Source organism: Megascapheus bottae, chromosome 7, assembly GCF_031878675.1.
Source record: "Megascapheus bottae isolate mThoBot1 chromosome 7, mThoBot2.hap1, whole genome shotgun sequence".
Lineage (NCBI taxonomy): Eukaryota > Metazoa > Chordata > Mammalia > Rodentia > Geomyidae > Megascapheus > Megascapheus bottae.
The window spans coordinates 22,463,164-22,479,421 of record NC_143515.1 but is presented as its reverse complement, the minus strand read 5'-3'; the positions used below and the strand labels follow the sequence as shown (position 1 = coordinate 22,479,421).

The 16,258-nt window shown below is 41.2% G+C and overlaps 1 protein-coding gene across 2 annotated transcripts; it reads right to left on the bottom strand.

Moving 5' to 3' along the window:
- Positions 1-47: 47 nt before the first annotated feature.
- On the bottom strand, positions 48-15,867 carry Krcc1 (lysine rich coiled-coil 1). 2 transcript variants are annotated; one of them, XM_090336529.1, is made up of 4 exons: positions 15,723-15,867; positions 7,282-7,373; positions 3,381-3,550; positions 48-1,387 (listed from the first exon to the last, which is right to left on the bottom strand). In XM_090336529.1, the coding sequence occupies exon 4, from the start codon at positions 1,363-1,365 to the stop codon at positions 586-588; it is 780 nt and encodes a 259-aa protein (XP_090192655.1). In that variant the 5' UTR covers positions 1,366-1,387; positions 3,381-3,550; positions 7,282-7,373; positions 15,723-15,867; the 3' UTR covers positions 48-585. The 2 variants fall into 2 exon arrangements, with proteins under 2 accessions (XP_090192655.1, XP_090192654.1); XM_090336528.1 differs by lacking the exon at positions 3,381-3,550.
- Positions 15,868-16,258: the final 391 nt, after the last annotated feature.

The following is a 16,258-nucleotide window of genomic DNA, read 5'->3' as shown; positions in this document are numbered from 1 at the left end:
TTGACACAAAGTAATATTCAGAAATTAGAACACTTTATTATAAACATTTCCAGAATATAAACTGATTTTGTATGATACTTTTAAACTTTTAAAACTCTATGCAAGATAAGCTTATTATTTTTTATTATATATTTCATTTCTCACTTTCCAGTCTACAAAATACACTGCAAATTAGATCTAACAAAGAAAAAAAAATCTAATTTGCTTCATAGAGAAAACCAATGAACATTAAAATGTCCAATTCAAAATGAAAACAAACCCAACCAAGAAACATTCTGCAGTCTATTAATCCTCCATTTTAAAATAAATCATCTATCAAGGAAATTAATTCCACCATCACAGCAATTTGATGAATACAAGCAGAGCCACCCTCAAAAAGGGACATTGCATGTAAGAAAACCATTAAAATGCTTTTGGAAAATAAGGAAAAGTAATTTCCATGTTGGAGACCAAGCATACTAAATACTTCTTGTTCACCTGGCCTTAGTTACAAGTGTGTTCAAATAAGATAAGTGATATGAGTATCACAGAACCAAGCTCCTCAATTCTTTCAATCAAACCTCAGGAGAACCAACCAGAGAGCTTTTAAAATCCGAGAATAGACTGATCCCACAGCATTTCCTCCTCTGTCCTTTCTTTGCCTTGTTCCTTTTTCTCTTTTCTACGCTTACGATCCTCTTTCTTAGAGGCTACATCTCGGCTCTTTTTCTCCTTTCGGTTCTTAAGCTTTTCTGTACTGACCTGTCCAGTCTCTGTTTCCACTTTTGTTTTCTTTCTTTGGATGCTTTTGTGTTTGTCTAAATCCATTTCCTCAGAACTTCTTTTCCTCTTATGCTTAGGCCGTTCTTCCTCTGGTTTTTCTCTGCCTTCCTCTGGGTGCCTTTTTCTGTTGTGATGCATCTGTTTATGACTACATTGAGGGGTACTAGTATTGTATCCTGTGGAGAGGTGTTTGGGAACTCCAGATTCTACATTGTATAGACCACAATTATATTCTTGCTGACTAAGGTTCAGGGGTACTGGTTTTTCTGAGAAACAGTCCCTGGCGAAGTGACAGTAGCTCAGAGAATCTAGTCTCAGCCTGCTGTCCTGAGCTGGCAACCACTGAGGTAACTGGTTTTCCACTTTCTGTGAAGTATTGCATGATCTTGGATATGACTGCACAGTTCCAGATGGGAATCTCTGATCAAACATTCTGTACCTGTGCCTGGACTCGACTTCTTCTCTGTACCCACAGGTTTCCAAACAGTCATCTCTCATCTTTCTGAAACAAGTCTTTGGCTCTAAGCCTCTGGCTTTCTGTACTTTAATATAGTCTTCAAGTTCATCTTGAAAAGAGTCAGAAGACTTCATTGAATGCTTCATTAGGTTGACAAAAAGGGATTCTCTGTAGAGAAGATGGGAGAAAATCCTAGTTATTAAATTATTTTGTTCTGAGTAATTCTTAGCTCTTAACAAGAGCTTCAGAAAACAATGAAACAATTTAAAATCTACTGCAGCATAAAGTTGGTTATTGGAATATATTCCATAAGGTAGCATGGGGATGGTCAGACATTTGCCAGGCCACCCATCAGTAACTTTTGCCCTTCTGAAGGAGGGAAAAACATGTACATGGAAATAGCAAAAAGTACTTGTCATGTAAGATATGCAGCAATGAATGAATAACACACACAACATCTGTATCTGAACCTGAGTGTTTAGATAATTACGGAGGTTCTAATAAATCACTCTTCTGTATATTGTCTTCTAAGAGAAGTAACAGAACCATGGCAAAGTAATTTCATATTGAGATCTTCACTTTACTCAAACTAAACATACTTACCTGACTATAGTACTGTTAAGGTTTAAAAACGAAAAGATGTTTGTAAAATGCTTGGGATGTTAGAAATGTGATTCAGCTACAGGATAGAAACTACTCTCAGATTTAGGACACAAGGGAAGATGTGAGAATAGAGTTCTGCATCTATTACACAGCAGTTGGATTTCATTCCATTACTTCTGATTGGTGAAAAAGCATTCTAGAATGTTTCTGGTTTGTTCTGTCAAAGTACTGTGAGAGGGCTAAAGGAGGAAATGGAGAAGAAAATGGATGAATGTAATGGAGACAGAATTGATGTAGAAAACAAACTCAAGAAATTGTTTCATTTGGGGGTAGGAGGCAGCACTATGCCTGATTCTCTTTCCCCTATATCAAATCTTAAAACAGTAAAAATAGAATAAAAATTATACTTACTATCAAATAATGTCCTGAACAACTCCGGTGATATGTTTTATCTCCAAAACTCATAAAGACCCATATAGAACTGAGTATTGATTGCCTTTAACAAAAATAACCCTGACAAAGCACTCTAAAATCATTAACAACCAGATATTTTTCTGGAAATTTGGGATGAAAAGTCTAAACAAATCCTAATTTGATGAATTAAAAAATAGCATAAAAACTATGCACAGGACACTAACAAATAGTATAACAAACACTTGATTAAAATTTGGGCAAAATATTTTAACAAATATTTCAGAAAAGAGTTGGGTGCTGGTGATTCATATCTGCAATCTGTGTTTCTCAGGAAGCTGAAATCTTGAGAATTGTTTAAAGCCAGCCTGGGCAGGAAAAGTCCTCGAGACTCTTTGTCTCCACTTCACCAGCAAAAAACAACAAGTGTGGCTTAAGTAGTAGAGCACCAGCCTTGAATGAAAATGCTGAGACAGTGCTCAGCCCTGAATTGAAATCTCACTACAAACACCCCCCCCACATACAAATGTCAACCCCCCCACCAAAAGCCATTAAAAGATGTTGAAGACTTTTAGTTGTCAAGTAAATGTCAATTAAGGACAAAATAAGTGTCACCACAAACTCCCTGGAATGAATGAAATAATGAAAGACTGACAGTACTTAGTGAGGAGGTAAAGCACCTGCAACTCTCATATATTACCGGTGGGAATGTAAAATGGCAGAACACTTCAGAAAAGTGCTTGGCAGTTTCACATTTACCAAATGATCCAGTTATACTACTACATATTTACTCCCCCCCAAACATGAACATTCATATTAATTTTATTTGTAATTGCCCCCCCCATAAAGAAGAAAAACTGAAATATCAATCAGTAGATGAACTGATAAGCCAAATAGTGAAGTAAAAACACAATGAAAAAGTATTATCAGTGATAAAAAGTCAAAACAATCCCAATGTCCATTCACTGGTAATTGGCAAACAAAAAGTTATATTCATGCAATGGAATATTACTCAATAATAAAATGGAATAATATACTGATATGTAGCATAACATGGATGAACCTTGAAGACATTATGCTAAATGAAAGATGCCAATCCCAAAAGACCACAGCTGGCACAGATATGAAAAGGTGAATTAAACCTTACCCTTATCAGGCCAAGAGCGTGGTGGAGAAATCTGATCATATTCACCCATTAATTGCTTCAGTTTTTCTACATGAACTTTGTGTAAATAGTGAGCCTGTGCAACAACCAGGGAGCTAAAACATCATGATGCAGACATTACAACATCTATTTTTGTCCAATACTCTATTCACCTGAAACCAAGCACAATCTTGTTATAAAGATTAGATAATCCTAATTTTATTACTACATAATCAACATACGCCAATCATCCCAAAATTCACAAAACCTAGTTTCATTTTCATTTTGCTTCCTATAAATTTAAAACAAAGCCTAACTTTTTGAGTATGTTTCTACCTTTGTTATATACTTAATACATTTTATTAAAAAATAAATTATCCTAAACTTATACCCGAGCTTAAAAACAGAATTCATAAATTTCAATGTTTGATCTGAACCAAGAGTTTAATAAGCACATAGTTTCAAATATCAGCTTCAGTAGAAATGCTACAACCATAAAACCTAACTTCCATTTATTTTTGGTTGGTAGTGGGGCTTGAACTCTGGGCCTGGGCATTGTCCCTGACCTCTTTTGCTCAAGGATACCACTCTACCACCTGATCCACAGCGCTGTATCTGGTTTTCTGGTGGTTAACTGGAGATAAGAGTCTCACAGACTACCTGTCTGGGGTTGACTTTGAGGATCCTCAGATCTCAGGCTCCTGAGCAGCTAGAATTCTAGGCATGAGCCACCATGCCTGGCTCATTACTTTTATTTTTTTCTTTTGGTGGTACTGGAGTTTGAACTCAATGTTTTACACTTGTTGGGCAGCCTTCCTTTTGAGACATGTCCCTAGCCATTTTTGCTTTAGCTATTTTTCGGACAGACTTCCTCCCTATGGTCTGTCTTGTAGTTGGGCCCTTAGGTGTGTACCACCAAGCTTATTTGTTGACATAGACTGTCACTAATTCTTTTCTAGGGACTAGCCTCAAATAACAACCCTTCTCAGCTGCCTGAGTATCTAGGATTGCAAGTCTGAGCAATCAGATTTATTGGGACTCTTAAGTGCTGACAGCTTGTTTTAGAAGCTAATAAATTTTATGTTCCTATTTGTGACATACTCTTTTTCTTCTTTGGTAAAATATGCAGTATCTAGTTAAAAGGCTACATTTTCTGACTATCCTTAAAGCAGCTATATATGGCCAAGTGAGAAACTTCTGGTTAAGTAAGAAAGCTGTATAGGACACCAAGAGGGCTCCAGCTCCTGCTTCGTGAATGAGAGCCCATGGTTGGAGTTCATTCATTCATTCATTCATTCATTGTCTCAGGTTTGAAGAGGCTTGGCCCTTTCTGATGACACTGTAGAACTGTCACAACAGCTTTGCACTGTTTTATCTCCAAACTTATTGCCAGTAGGAAAATGAATGAACCTCAATGGGTTTAAGATCTAACAGAAAATGTCTGAATGAATTTAAAACTGATAACACAAGAATAACTAAAATGTCCTATGAGAAAAAGGGAGAAACACATTCTGCACACAATTATGTCTTTTTTTGGTTATCTATATGTAATTTTCTACATTGATATTAACTTTATAAAATTTTTAAATAGCATAAAAGCTATTTTAAAAATTTAGTGGTGCCAGGCATGATGGCTCACGTCTGTAATCCTAGCTACTCAGGAGGGTGAGATCCAAGATCAAGGTTCAAAGCCAGCCAGGGCACAGAAGGACCTGAGACTCTTATCTCTAATTACCCTCAAGAAAATGGGAAGTGGGGCTTAGCTTCAGGGTTGGGTGGTAGCCTTAAGCTGAAGAGCTCAGGGACAGTGCCCAGGCCGAGTTCAAGCTCCTGGACCTCCCCCCCAACTAAAAAAGAAATTAGTGGCACTTAAGTATCGCAGAACCCTATGAATATAATTCTCACTAATCTTGGGCTGAAAAAAGCGTTACAAATGACTTGCCCAGCAACTAATGGTAAGGTTGACACTTGAATCCACTTAATCTGACTGTAATTGTTATTGTCATACATATATGAACTAAAATTCAGTTTCTGTCAAGATTAACAAATGGGTAAAACTAGACAAGCTCTTTAGAACAGGATAGCTGGAGCCACCTGGTGGCTCACGCCTGTAATCCTAGCTATTCAGGAGGCTGAGATCTGAGGATCAAGGTTCAAAGCCAACTGGGCACAAAAAACCTGAGACTCTTATCGCTAATTAATCCCTAGAAAATGGCAGTGAGGCTTGGCTCAAGCATAGAGTGGTAGCCTTGAGCTGAAGAGCTCAGGGACAATGCTCAAGCCCAGGGGTAGGACGGTAGGTAGCGTTGAGCTGAAGAGCTCAGAGACAGTGCCCAGGCTGAGTTCAAGCCCCATCTCTACCCCCCACACCCCCCACACACACCCCAAAAAAAAAGAAAAAAGAAAGAAAGAAAAAAGAACAGGATAGCTGAGCTGGGTGCAAGTAGCTCACATCTATAATCCTAGCTATTCAGGAAACTAAGATCTGAGGATCATGGTTTAAAGCCAGCCCAGGCACGAAAGTGAGAGACTCTTATTTCTAATTAATCACAAAAAGCTGAAAGCAGAGCTGTGGTTCCAAGTGGTAGAATGTTAGTCTTCAGCAAAAAAAGCTCAAGGATAGAACCCAGGCCCCAAGTTCAAGCCCCAGTACTGGAATGCATGGACAAGTCAGGCAGAAAGAGACACAAACACCATTAAAAAAAAACAGCAAAAAACCCAGCACAGCTGGCTTTATGTTTCATTTAATATATCTAGTACTTCTGGAGAGCATGAAGAGTGCAGAGTAGGAAAAGACAGGATAGTATAGATGGTAGCAGGGTTCAAAAGATAATTCTTTCTCAGGAGACCAGTATATGGGAAATGGAATGAGAGGCCATACTATTTTAAGGGCAAGAACACTAGATGAGGAATCAGATTTTTGCTTTTGGGTAACAGCTGGACATTTTTCTTTCTATAATTCTCTAATTTTTTAAAATGCCATTTGAATTTATCACTTCCTTTTTTTTCCCCCTTGGCTTGAGTCAGTTTTTTTTTTTGTTGTTGGTATTGTTTTTGATCATTTATTTTCTGTAGTTTTAGGAGGACAAAAAGGAGGGTACAGGAATGAAAGGTGAACAAATGCAGTCACAGAATTCAATATACACTATACAACCTGTCAGAAAGGACAGGAGGAAACTGGGAAAGGAAAATGGTTGACACTGTCCAAGAATTGTGCTCATTACCTGATTTATGGAACTGTAATTCCTCTATACAACTCCTTAGTAATAACAATAAATGTAAAAAACACCCTCAAATTCCAAGTCTTAAAAAATAAAAGAGCTGGGCAGGGAGTGTAAGAGTGCTTGCCTAGCATGCATGAAGACCTGGATTTGATTCCTCAGTATCACATACATAGATAAATGCTGGAAGTGGTGCTGTGGTTCATGTGGTAAAGCTCTAGCCTTGAGAAAAAGTTCAAGGGCAGTGCTCTGAGTTCAAGTCCCATGACTGGCAAAAGAAATAAAAAATAAAAAGAAATAAAAAAATAAAAGAGCTAAGTCAAGAACAAGATTGCTATATATTGTGTTCAATTCCTGCAAAAATGTCTGCGTGTTTATCTCGATTGTTATTTTTTCCTTTTCAAGTTTTATTTCATCTATATTTACTATAACAACTAAGGATAGATACACGGGCTTTCTGGATATAGTGAAGGATGTGGGGAGAAGAAAATGAACTTAAGAGTTACAAAGACTTAAAATTAAATCCAAAGGTAAGTCAAGTTGTTTTCCTCCGAGCTAGCCTCTTCATTCATTGAAAGGCAATACCATCCCATTTGGGGGTCCCTTGTAAGGATTATGTAACATGGCATGTATGAAGTTCTACATTTAAACACTTCTTTAGGACATCTTCTATTTCAACCTACCTCATAATGTGAAATCTTTTACTATTCAAACTGTAGCACTATTCCAGATGCCTTCAATACAAAGCTCAGTCTTTGTTTACTCAATATGGTATCTATGGAGGAAAATAAAGGAAAGATAGATGATCATACTAAGCATTTAAGGTAATATTCTCAATACTAGATTGTTACTATCATTGCATATATTACCTCAAACCTTAATTTGTCAAGTGCTGTATTACCAGGCTCTACAGTAATGGCTTACTGTTCAAATGGAAATCTGAAAATATTTAGAAGCTTCTAATATTTCACATGGTTAACTTTTTTCTTCTGTAGCTTCGGGGATGAAATCTATAGAGTGCCTAGCGCTCTATTACTAAGATACATGCTCAGTCTTTTTTTAAAAATTTGAGACAACATTTCACCAAGTTGCTCAGTGCGCTTCAAGGTTTTTTGCCTGTCCTGGGCTTGAGCTCAAGGCCTGAGCCCTGTCCTTGGGCTTTCTCAAGACTAGAGCTCTGCCACTTGAGCTACAGCACCACTTCCAGCTTTTTCTATGTATATGTACCAAGGAATGGAACCCGGGCCTTCATACATGCTAGGCAAGCACTCTACCTCTAGGCCAAACTCCTGTTCTGGGCTTCAAGTTTGTCATTTTCTTGTTTCAGACTCCTAAGTAGTCTGGGATTACAAGTGTGTATTACCATGGCTGGTTGTAGCTTTTATTTAGTCCAAACTATACCACTGAAGGAAAATTAATTGGGGTAGCAATAGAAATGATCTGGGTACCAATATTGTAAGATGGGCCAAGAAAACCCATCTTTTATGTAATATCAAGAAATATAGCCCATACTGTGTATGATTTTAGCCACAGTAAGCCCTTTATGGGTTCCACAAACCTTGAGTCAACAGAAAATAGAAACAAAGATCATGTCTGGGCCAGGAGCGTGGCCTAGTGGTAGAGTGCTTGCCTAGCATGCACAAAGTCCTGGGTTGGATTCCTCAGTACCACGTACACAGAAAAGGCTGGAATTGGTGCTGTGGCTCAAGTGGTAGAGTGTGAGCCTTGAGAAAGCCAAAGGATAGTGTGCCCACGCCCTGAGTTCAAGCCTGGGAGGAAAAAAACCATGTCTGGATTGAACACATACTTATCTTTTTCTCTAAGTAATGCCATGTAACAACTGTTTATGGTATTTGGTATTATAAGTAATCTAGAGGTGATTTAAACTGTATGAGACAATGTCCATGGATTATATGCAACTACTTTACAGAAGGGACTTGATAACTATAGGATTTAGAACTTGTAAAGGAGCTTGGAACCAATCTCTTGCAGATACTAAAAGGTGACTATCCATTACAATTGCCTTAAAAATCAGAGAGGAACCACAAACTACCTTTACCTGTGGTAGGCAACCTTCTCCCAGTTGGTACAAATGTTTGACCCTAGGAATTTCACTAAACAAAGCTCATATAAATTCCTCAAAGCTAGTTGTATACATGTAACTTTATATACCTATCAGTCCTAGGGTTTGAACTCAGAACCTGGGCATTGTCCCTGTGCTTTGAGCTCAGGCTAGTGTTCTACCACTTGAACCACAGTGCTACTTCCAGCTTTTTCTGAGTAGTTTATTGGAGATGACTCTTTCCTGCCAGGGCTGGCTTTGAACTGCAATCATCAGAGCTCAGCCTCCTGAGTACCTAGAATTACAGGTATGAGCTACCAGTGCCAGCTAAGGCCAATCATATTTATATACCAAATCCTAGAACGTCCTGGGGCTTGAACTCAGGGCCTGAGCACTTTCCGTGGGCTTTCTCAAGGCTAGCACTCTACCATTTGAGCCACAACACCATTTTCCAGCTTTTTCTGTGTATGAGGTACCAAGAATTGAACCCCGGACTTCATGCATGATTAGTAAGCACTCTACCAGTAGGTCAAACTACCAGCCCAATTGTAGAACTTTTGCTAAAGGTTTTAATCATAGTAATTTACAGCAAAATTACTAGTTACACTTGAAGTCTCTATGTCTTCCTAAAGGCTAAAAATTTATTTTAGGAGTAGTGTTGTGGCTCAAAGTGGTAACGCACCATCCTTAGGTTAAAAAGCTCGAGGACAATGCCCAGGCCCTGAGTTCAAGCCATATGACTGATGCCTCTGCCCATTTTTTATTTTACACATTGTTTTTGGTTTATAAATAAGATGCTATCATGATTTAAATTATGTGCCCCACAAACTATCTGCTGGAAACTTCATCCCCAATGCAATATTGTTGGGGTGTAGAGCCTAATGGGAGGTATCTAGGTAATGAGATATCACCTTAATATGTGGAATAATGTCTACTATATGAGAGCTTAAGGCAGGCAGTTTGGTGTCTCTCCTCTCCTCCCCCCATCCCCTTCTGCAATGGAACGATGTAAGGTTTCCACCACCCCCTCTAAACAAAAGCAGATGCCAGTAACTTGCTACAAAATGTCCCAGCCTTTGAGAAATATTTTTTTTTTTTGCTAGTCGCGGGGCTTGGACTCAGGGCCGAGCACTGTCCTTGGGCTTTTCTCAAGGTTAGCACTCTGCCACTTGAGCCACTTCACCACTTCCAGCTTTTTCTATGTATGTGGTACCGAGGAATCAAACCCGGGCCTTTGCGCATGCTAAGGCAAGCACTCTACCACTAGGCTAAACTCCCGGCCCCAAGAGAAATCTCTTTATATAAATTCTCCAGTTGTGATACAGTAACAAATGGATTAGTATAGATGTCAATTATGCAACATCAAATCTGTAATTTCATGCAGCCTTTTCTCAAGAAGAAATGTTCATGATAGGTGAGTAATGTAGAACTTTCTATTTACTAATCAAATTTTAGAAAAATGGGTCCAGGAGTTTGGCCTAGTGGTAGGGTGCTTGTATTGCATGCACAAAGACCTGGGTGTGATTCTTCAGTACCACATACATAGAAAAGCCAGAAATGATGTTGTGGCTCAAGTGGTAGAGTGCTGGCCTTGAGGAAAGCCCAGTGGTCAGGACCTAAGTTCAAGCTCCAGGGCTGGAAAAAAAACTAGAAAAATACCTCAACAAACTAACAAGTAAATAAGTATGTATTATTAAATTCAGGGAGGGAGTTACTGTAGCTGGCCCATGGTCTATTCACTTTTCCTGAAGAGGAAGGGGGGTGACAATCTGCACATCTGAGCAGAGAGCACAGTGGTATTTGCTGAGACCTTATCTTTAAAATTCCCTTAGTAAGATTAGCTCCAGCTAAGGACTACTAACAGTAAACAAGCCCCAAACCTCTTTCATAAGGCATAGCTCTCTCATGAATGTCACCTAAGCTACACAAATCTCTGGGGTTTAATGTGAAGATGATTGACAATTTACTACATGAAGCGACTTCTAAGTTTTCACTTCGTTGCTGGTGGCCCATGCCTGTAATCCTAACTACTGAGTAGGATTTCTAGTTGACTGGAGCTGTTGCTCAAGCTTTGAGCATAAAAAGTTCAACCATAGTGACCAGGCGCTCAGTTCAAGTCCTGTTTAATGTGGGAAAATACTGTCTGAAAAACAACATTCATGTACCAGATAATGCCTTGCTTCACTTGAATCTCTGAGTGGCTTGTTTGCTACACCTTGGAAGACCAATTTGATAACTAATCTTATATGTCAATATTGGAGATGATATACACTAAAATTTAATGGGGCAGGGAAAATCAGTTAATGTTTTCTGTCATGTCTGTGTTAATTTTTGCAGAACAAAAAACCAAAACCCATGACTTTGATACTCAGGAAGCTGAGACCTAAGGATCAAGGTTCTAAGCCCGCGCAGGCAAGGAAATCTGTGGGACTTTTTTTTTTATCTCCAATTAACTAGAAATAGCCAGAAGCAAAGCTGTAGCCAAAGTGGCACAGTGCCAGCCTTGTAGTGAAAAAGCTAAGGAACAGCTTCCAGGCTTTAAGTTCAAGCCCTTGTACCTGCGCAAACACAAAAAGCTACTTCGAAATTAAAAATTCTCGATTATATTGTATATCTTCAAAGGAAGCTTAATTTCAGTGTATAGATTCAAAACGTTTCCTTAAAGTGTCCCAAATGAACTAGAAAGACCTTGAACTTACATACATATATATATGTATATATATATATGATATAAATTACATGCTGGAAGCATGTAAAGTGCTTGCTTACCAAATGCAAGTCCCTGCTAAGAAATTATTCATTTTTGCTAGTTCTGGGGCTTGAACTCAGGGTGTGGGCACTGTCCTTGAGCCACAGTGCCTCTTCTGGCTTTTTCTGTTTTTATGTGATACTGAGGGATCGAACCCAGGGCTCATGCATGCTAGGCAAGCACTCGCCAGTAATCTACATTCCCAGCCCCTAATAATTTAAATATATGTAATTACATTGAGTTAGTCAGCAAGGTAAAAAGGTTAAGTACATAGTGTAAGTTTTTTGTTTTAGAACTGTGCCTGAGATAGGGGAGACTGGCCAGTGATGTGACAAACTTTTTTTTGAGAGTGTCTCACATTGCTTAGTTTGGTCCTGAACTTCTAGCTTGTGATCATATTGCCTCAGTCTCCTGCCTGAATAGTTCTATCAGGACTGGAAAAGTGAGAATGGAACTGAAGTAACTAGCAGCATGAAGTCTTTGGTTGGGGCTGGGAGTTTAGCCTAGGGGTAGAGTGCTTGCCTAGCATGCACGAGACCTGGGTTCAATTCCTCAGTACCACATACATAGAAAAAAGTCAGAAATGGTGTTGTGGCTCAATAGAACTCTAGCCTTGAGAATGTCCAAGGACAGTGCCCTGGCCCTGAGTTTAAGCCCCAGGACTGGAAAAAAAAAAGTCTTTGGTAACTTTTGGAAGAATCCCCTAACATGGCATCTCACTAGTTAAGTATCAGCCTTATTATCTGATATAATTGACAATAAGGCTTTTTATAACTATAATGGAAATATACTGTCTTGTTTAAAAAATAATGTAATATACAAATATCTACCATTTGTTGTAACTTTTAATGAAAGCTACTGACTAAAAATGAAATGACAAGAGATAATTCAAGTAACTTGTTTTTTAAACTGTAGCAAAGAACCTCAGCCTTAACTTGGTGACAGTCTCATTATTCTTTGAATGTTATCTGATGGCCATTATACACCGAAGTTGCATGTCTTCTGAATTACTGTTGTAGTACACAGACTTACTATGGAAATGAGTAGTAGAGAACTGCTACAATAATTCATAACACTACAGCTATACAAGATCTTAAAAGTCTGGTTAGTTCATGGCCTTACACTGTGTATGTGGAGCTGTCAAAGGCATTTTAGGATGTTTATAGAATTCATGAGATGTACCTATACTTGCTTACCATGTCCATTCCTGCCCATTACTGATAAAACAAAAATGTCTCCAGATATTGCCAGTTGTGTTGGGGACAGGCAGGAGAAGGGGTATCATTCTCTTTTCTTTTTTTTGGCCAATCCTGGGGCTTGAACTCAGGGCCTGAGCACTGTCCTTGGGCTTTTTCAAGGAGAGAGCTCTACTTGAGCCATAGCACTACTTCTGGCTTTTTCTATGTATGTGGTACCAAGGAATCAAACCAAGGTCTTCATGCATGCTAGGCAAGCACTCTACTACTAGGCCACACTCCTGGCAGGGGTATCATTCTTGAATTAAACCACCAGGCCAGTCCACTGATACGTCACAGTAACAAATTCAAGTCCAGCAAGTTTCATGTAGCTAGAACCTAATACCAGTCATGACTCCACTTTTAGCGTGTAAGATGTAAATCTTATCATCTTGAAATACTCCAGAAAGGTTATAAAGTCATTTACTAATACGCAAAGGTACTGGGGGCGGGGGGAGGGAGGAGAGAAACTTCAACTGATGCTGCCATCTGACAAAAAGTTGTTTTTCCATGAAGTAATTTGGAACTTGTTTCTAAATCTTTTGGAGATCTGGCCATAGAAACCAAATATAACTTGTAGTCGTGACAGCAACAGGCTTACTTAGGAATATTTGGTGACAGGCAGAAAGTTTGGTATTAAAGTCTCAGCACAAGGCTAGTAATCCAGGCTGAAGATGCTCATTTGGTTGCAATAAATCTCTAAGTATTTTTAGTTAATGGGATTTATATATTGTGTTTACAAAAATCTTTGGTTTTTTTTTTTGGTCAGTCCTGAGGCTTGTATTCAGGGCTTGGGCACTGTTCCTGAGCTTTTTTTGCTCAAGGTTAGTACTCTGCCACTAGAGTCACAGGGCTACTTCTGCCTTTTTTCTGTTTATGTGCTACTGAGGACCTGAACCCAGGGCTTCAGGCAAGCATTCTACCACTAAGCCACATTCCCAGCCCTAAGAAAATCTTTTAAGGAGCTATTCACTTTTTGATTCCTTTGTCAATTCTCCAAAGTGAAATGTGATTATGCATTAGCCTAAAAAATACATACACACACATAGGTGCATATATACATACTCATATATGTATATATTATTTTTATGGTTATTAATGGGTAACCTCCTGGGAAAAAGGAATCTAAATTAATCTGTAATATTCTGACTGCTATTATTTTCCACTCTGGAGAAAAAGGGCACACAATACTAAAAAAAATTATGAAATTATGTCTGAGTGCTTTTCTTAGAGCTTCTACAGATGGATCATCTTTCATGTTCTAACATAATTTCCATTACTGCCTTAAAGGCTTACCTCATCATCAGTGTAGCACTTGTAAGAACTCTAAAGAATCTTAGATTGGCGTGGTCAAAAATAGCTGGGTTCCCGTTGTTCAGCCTGTAATCCTAGCTACTCAGGAGGCTGAGATCTGAGGATGGCTATTCCAGGCCAGCCCTGGCAGGAAAGTCTACGGGACTCATATCCCTAACCATCAAAAAGCCGACGGAGAGCTAGTTCAAGTGGTAGAGTACCAGCCTTGGGGGATGAGGGGGGGAGAAGACAGCTGAGTTCAGCCTCCAATACCAGCCAACCCCCCACCTTTTTTAAAAAGGGCTTTTTCATCTATGAGAAATGTGTTGGTGTGAACTATAAAAACTCTCCAAACCCCCTGTACAAAGAGACTTAGCTAAAACTGAATATGGCCTCCAGCAGAATAAAGCCAAGTCCAAGTCCTGCGAAAATCTAGTTTCACTTTGTGGGAAAGCTCTGGGCAGTCAAGGTTTTGTTGTAGCCAACATCTGATGAGACTGACCTCTTTTGCTTGCAGTGCTGAGGAACGGAACCAGAGCTACACTGACTGGCTTAAAAGCACTAACTAATAAAAGAGTTTAACAGTTATGAATCTTTTCAATATCCTTTTTTTCTTTTTCAAGTCCTGGGGCTTGAACTCAGGACCTGGGCACTATCCTTGGGCTTTCTCAAGGCTAGAGCTGTATCACTTGAGCCACAGCACCACTTCTGGCTTTTTCTGTGTATGTGGTACCAAGGAATGGATACCAAGGAATAGAAAGCGGGTCTTTGTGCATGTTAGGCAAGCACTCTACCACTAGGTCAAACTCCCAGTCCCTCCAATATCCTTTTTAGATGCTCATGTATTTCCTAATTCTTTCTTAGTCATTCCTTTGAAATGTACTAGGGAGCAGGCCTGCCTCCCTCCCAATCACTGTGAGAGGACAGTAGCCTAACATAATTCCCAGCTAGCAGACACAGCTGACACACTTGCATTTACAAAGACTAACCCTTGGTAATCGCTGAGGGCTCCCTTCCCCCTCCATACTTACACATGGTCCTTTGAAAACACCCAGTCATCTCTGAGCAAGCTTTTGGAAAAGTAGTTATGGAATGAAATGTCTGAACTAATCTAACTGGAAAGGTAATTATGGAATAAAATCTGTTTGCACCGATCTAACTAACACCCTCTTTCCAGGTGACTTGGGTAAGATTCATCCTGAACCCCAGACCCATTACCAACTATTTCCCGACGGGTCTGGGAACCTCGGGAACTTGTCTTACAGGATCACAGCTTCAAAAAGCCTAGAAAACCTCCAAGGAGTCCCCCCCCGAACCCCCCCCAACCCTCACCTCTTCTTCTTTTGCCTTGGAAAACATCTGTAACTTCAGAGCTCCCCGGGTACCTCCGGGATCACCCCAGTTCCTCACCCCACGTCTCCCTAGGTGTCCTGCGGTGCGGTGTCTGCTCTCCATGTTGAGCTGTACCCCCATGGAGGCTCCCCCGCTCCTCCCGCCTCGGGCTCCTCCCTCCCTGGCGTGTCTCTTCCTGGTGTCCCCTCACCAGCCCGGCCCCGTCCCTGACGCCCGGGTCCGAAGGCCTCGGTCTGGCCGCTTCACTTGGCGTCCCTCGACCCTTCACAGTCCACTTGCGAGGCGGCGGGCGCCGAGGGGCGCGCAGGACTCGGGCCGCGCCCCGGTCGGCCATGTCGCCCGCTCGGGGCAGGGCGGGGCGCGGCCTGACGCGGCGCGCAGGGCCCCGGGGGCCACGGCCGGGCCGCCCCCGCCGCCGGGGCGGGAACTCACCTTCGCTGAGGCAGGGGCGGGCGTCTACACTACTGTCCCCCTCCCCGCCAACGCCGCCGGCCGGGGGGAGAGGCTGCGGTGGAGGTGGCGGAGAGGCAGAGAATACCGCCGCCGTCGCCGCCGCCTCCGCCGCAGAGCAGGCGGGGTGGGAGGAGGGGCGGAGACCCGGCTTCCTGAGGGGAAGTCGCCGCCACCGCCGGCGGTCGATAGAACTGCGCCGGCGCCATGGCGGCCTGGCGCGCTACGGCGCCTGCGCAGTGGACAGGCCGCGCTTCGTCCCGCCTTCCTGTTTATTCCGGCCCCCCCTCCTCCCGCCATTTCCGGGCACCGCGCTAACCCGTCTCACAGGCGGGTGCTTCCGGTCTTGCCTGGCACCTCACAGCCTTAGCCGGCTGCGGGCTGCTCGGGCCTGTAGGCCTACCTCCTGTGGAGCTGGAGACTTTGTCCGTGGAAAGGCAGCTCGGGCAGAGCAACGAGGCGAGACTGGATCCCAGGGACTCAGCAAAATGCCGGCGTGGGGGCGTGGTTCCCGGGGG